The sequence below is a fragment of the Oratosquilla oratoria genome, chromosome 37, assembly GCF_046742065.1.
Source record: "Oratosquilla oratoria isolate Oo_2021 chromosome 37, ASM4674206v1, whole genome shotgun sequence".
NCBI classification, from domain to species: Eukaryota; Metazoa; Arthropoda; class Malacostraca; order Stomatopoda; family Squillidae; genus Oratosquilla; species Oratosquilla oratoria.
The window spans coordinates 39,592,302-39,597,215 of record NC_134813.1 but is presented as its reverse complement, the minus strand read 5'-3'; the positions used below and the strand labels follow the sequence as shown (position 1 = coordinate 39,597,215).

At 42.5% G+C, this 4,914-nt stretch overlaps 1 protein-coding gene across 1 annotated transcript in view; it reads right to left on the bottom strand.

The window, feature by feature from the left end:
• The window catches only part of LOC143019431 (uncharacterized), a 301,610-nt gene extending 297,747 nt beyond the window's left edge, over nt 1–3,863 (bottom strand). Inside the window, exon 1 of the mRNA XM_076175067.1 lies at nt 3,088–3,863. Within this exon, the coding sequence (XP_076031182.1) occupies nt 3,088–3,202 (115 nt within the window). The 5' untranslated portion in view covers nt 3,203–3,863. The remainder of the gene's footprint in view (nt 1–3,087) is intronic.
• Nucleotides 3,864–4,914: the final 1,051 nt, after the last annotated feature.

Here is a 4,914-nt window from a genome sequence, read left to right as displayed (position 1 = left end):
AGAGAAAAGAATAATGGGAGTAGGAGGGAGGAGGAGGAGGAGGGGAGGAGGAGGAGGAGAGGAGGAAGGAGATGAAAAGAATGAGGGGGAGGAAGAGGTGGAAGGAGAGAAAAGAATGAATGGGAGTAAGAGGGGGGGAGGGGAGGAACGAAGAGGAGGAGGGGAGGAGGAGGAGGAGGGAGGGAGAGAGGGAGAGGGCGAGAGGAGGAGGAGAGAGAGAGAGGAGGAGAATTGAATCCTTCACCATTGTGACGACCTTTACAATCTTTATTCTGGCGAAACGCCGGGAGACTATTGGGCCGATGCAACCAGACTTAGAAAACGTAGCGATTCCAGCACCGAATGTTGGCTAGTATGGACAAAAAAAAAAAAAAAAATGAAGAGTATGCCACCGGGCCCCGATAGGGGGCTTGAGTACTTTAAAATAAAGACAAATTGGGTAATTTGATGGAACAAAGTGGCCTAAAGGAGAGGTGAGACAGAAATAAATTTCCCCAACTCCTTCTAGCTTTTGACGTGTTCTACATGTTTCATTCTAACTAAACCTAGATGAGGTCCTAATGTGCAGGCCAATCACTACACTCAAATGAAATTGCCTAGTGCAATGAGGTCATCTTATTTCAGTCAGAAGAAAAAAAAACGTTCGATAGGTCATTTTCATTTTTATTTGAGGTCGCAAGAAAATCCTGGAAAATAATTTTGGTTTCCAGACCCGAAGAGGAATGGTTCGTGCACAAAGGAAAGTAAAATAAATTGTAAAAAGAAACAGTAAAAAGGAGCGTTTAGTAAGCATTTCGATGCAGGAGGGAGGCACCAAATGACCCACAAAAAGAGAAGTAGAGCAAGAAATAAAATAAAATAAAATAAAATAAAATAAAATAAGATAAAATAAAATAAAATAAAGATTTGGATTAGAACTTGGCGGGTGTTCTTCAGCATCACAGTCCCGAGGAATAGATTTACAGCATCAATTTCCAAAGTTCTTTCGCAATTTGCAAAATTCTTTCGACCGTCCCCGAACTCGTCCGACCGAACTCGTCCACAGACGCCGCAAAACGATAGTTGTTGGCGAAGGGAGGGAAGACATCAGTCGTTTTGATATGTAGAAGACCAAACGGAAGTCGAGACTCATCCCTTTCAGTTTGAAGAGCGACAACACGAATCCAGAAGACAAAATTGAATTTAAGTGACAGGAGACGAGGACCCACATCGATCTACTATAGGACCCGGAGGATAAAAAATCCCCGAACTCGAGAACGAGGGATGCAAAAGACGAGAAACCCGATGGGCTCGGGGAAAAAGAAAAATGTCGAATTTGGAGTGTGGGTCTCCGGAGTCGACGTTTGAGAAGATGGAGTGGCCATGAAGAAGAACGAACCATGTAGTGCGGAAGCTAAAGTGGAGATTGTGCCAAAGCAAGTGGGTTCAGACGGGGCCCCCCGGCATTAGATGAAGACAAAGTGGACTAAGACGAGAACGTGGAACAAAGGAGAGAGTCTGTGCGGGTAAAATGACGCGGGAGAGATGGAAATTGAAGTAAATAAAAAACAAATAAACAATGAATACACAAGACATCAACTACTATACAAAAGCAAATTTAATACATAATATATGGTGCGGAAGTTATCTCAAAAACATGTGTTTTGGTTAATAAACAAGACAAAAATAAGAATAGAGAAGAAATAGAAAATGGAAAATACAAATATAAATCAGATGCAGAGGATGCAGAACAAAATTAGCTTGAAAACCAAAAGTAAAAAAAAAAAAAAAGACAAAAAAAAAAAGGATATACATGCAAGAGAAAACAAAACAGAAATAAGAACAGAGACAAATAATTCACATGGAATTCGGAACTAACTCCGACTGAAAACCACAAACTCAAAACAGAAGAAAGAATAGGTCGAGAAGAGAGGAAGACATAAGAGAAAATGAAGCTTTTGATAAAGGAGAAAGAGCGAAAGACGCAATGAGTGTAGGAGAAACTATTTGGATTCATTCCGGAGCTTGGAGAAGGAAGAGGAGGAGGGGGGGAGGAGGAGGAGGAGGAGGCGGAGGCGGAGGAGGAGGAGGGGGGAGGAGGAGGAGGGGGAGGAGAGGAGAGGAGGGACTTCATACAACGACAAGAAAAAGTTTGTAATGAAGAAAAATGTGAAGAAAGGCTTGATAAAATATTAGAAAAAAATACCTGACAGGACGCGAATGAAGTGCAGCGAGTAGACACAGGGTTGATTAAAAGTTCCGAAAATGATGATCCAGAATACAAAAATCTAAAAAATATATATATACATATATGTACGAGTATATATGTACATATGTTTATATATATATATATATATATATATATATATATATATATATATATATATATGTATATATATATATATATGTATATGTCATAAATTTTTATGACCGTCGCGTGTAGGACTCGAACCTACCGCTCAGAAGCCATAAGGCTACTGGGCAGCGGTAGGTTCGAGTCCTACACGTGACGGTCATAAAAGTCCTCTGATTGATGTCGCTGTCCACTAACGAATTTCTCTCTCTCTCTCTCTCTCTCTCTCTCTCTCTCTCTCTCTCTCTCTCTCTCTCTCTCTCTCTCTCTCTCTCTCTCAAACACACACACACACACACACACAAACACACACACACACACACACACACACATATATATATATATATATATATATATATATATATATATATATATATATATATATAAGCAAGTAATGAGGAAAAGACAGAATAGTTAACGAAGAGTATATGCACAGTGTACTAAGAGGTGAGTAGTATAAAGCTTAATAACAGAAGGGCTGAGGATATGATAATGTAAATCAGAAGGGGACAAGGAATGTAATGAAAGAATGAAAAGGCTAAATAGAGAAGAAACAAAAAACAAAGAGACGCAGATGACGCGTAATTAAGGAAAGAGAATTCAATAATCAGGGGAAGCAGGGATTCGAATTTCTTAAAGAAAAAGAAAAAGGAGTTACTGGCAGCAACGGTAATGTGGATGAATAGCAGGAGAGGCTGAATAGGCTGGATATGCTGCTGGATAAGTGAAAAATCAAAAAACAGAAACTGGATTACCATGAACGGGGTGGAGCGCGCTGACGGCTAGCAGGCTCGGGTGAAGGAGTAGAGGGAGTAGAAGAGGCAGAAGCACGAGCGCCACAACGCCCTCACTCCATCTCCATCCATCCATCCTTCCCTTGTCCTTCGTCGTCCTCCTAAGGTCGTTGTCCTTTCGGTGTTGCTTCCAGAGGCGATAAGGAGCCGCGACGGAGTGACCTTCACCTTCCTGTTCCTTCTTCTGAAGAAGGCTAAAGTCGTCGAAGGGGAACTCCCCCCGGGGTCCCCCAGGGTCCGGCGACGTTTCTGGTGAGCCCGGAGGGCGTGAGACCCAGACTCTACCCTCTCGGTCTCACAACAGCCTCCGAAGACGGCTGAGGAGAAAGAGGAAGAGTCTCAACTTCCTTCGGGGGTCTCTTTGCGGTCCCGAAGGCCCCAGAGGGTCTTGGAAGAAACCTCTAAGCGTCTCTCAAACTATAGACGGAGTGAGGGAGTGAGGGAGTGTAGCGGATGGGAGGGAAGGGAGTCTTTTGAGGGAGTTCTGCCGAACCCCTCGTAATCTGGGAAGCTTTACTGGGAGTCTCTTGCTGTCTTGTTTATCTTCTCGTAAACATGTGGGACTTCTCCGCCTCCACCTCCACCTTCACCTACGCCTCCGACGCTATCTAGGGAATCGCCATTTCCAAGGGATGATCACAGTTCAGATGCCGTGTGTGTGTGTGTGTGTGTGTGTGTGTGTGTGTGTGTGTGTGTGTGTGTGTGTGTGTGTGTGTGTGTGTGTGTGTGTGTGTGTGTGTGTGTGTGTGTGTGTGTGTCCTTGTGTGTGTGTGTGTGTGTGTGTGTGTGTGTGTGTGTCCTTGTGTGTGTGTGTGTGTGTGTGTGTGTGTGTGTGTGTGTGTGTGTGTGTGTGTGTGTGTGTGTGTGTGTGTGTGTGTGTGTGTGTGTGTGTGTGCGTTCCCCAGGCGCACTAAACACTATTTTCTATTTTAGATTATCACTATTAATACTATATTTTCAATATTACTATCACCACTATTCAGAACTGTAATTAATCACTTCCTATTTTCAAAACACGTTTTCTCTAATTCACTACTTTTCTTTTTTTCTTTTCTGTCTCTTCAGTACATGAAGAAATAGATCTGCGTTACCAATCGTTATGTGCTTGGAAACTCAAAAAAAGAAAGAAAGAAAAGATAAAAACAAATATCACCGTTGATGCCACAGAAAAAATATATTAGTTCCTGTTTGTCGTTTCTCCGTATCACTTCTTCACTTTCTCTCTTTTCACAGTTCTGTCGCTGGGACAAGTTCGCCGGTTCCGGTCGTATGTATTGCAGACTCTCGCAGACTCTACTGGTCACCGCAGGAGCGCCTTGGGTCTCGTCTTTCTTCCGGTCGTGTTGCGCGGGAAGGCTCCCGCCGATAGTCGTGTTGCGCGGAGAAACTCCCACCGATCGTCGTGGCTGGAATTGAAGGTCGACGTCTAAATCAAAGTTAAAACTTATCTATTCATACATTCATTCATATATTCATTCGTTTATTCATTTGGCTTATTCCTATATTCATTTTAGTCTTCGTCCGTCCGATATGATCAATGTCTTTAACAGCCTGGGGAAGTTAAATGATTCAGTTTACATCCGGTGTCAAATGATTTTATTAATCTGATTGGGAAACATAAGCCTGAATGAAGTCTGAAGGCGCAGGTTAGGCTTGAGACCTACTCTGTGATAAATAGAATCAATTGACGTAATTTCTATCAGGCTGTCAAGGAGCTAAGCTTATGTTTATTCACAAAGATTCTAACTGCCTTTTAAAACAATAACTAGTAATGATAACGAACAGTGT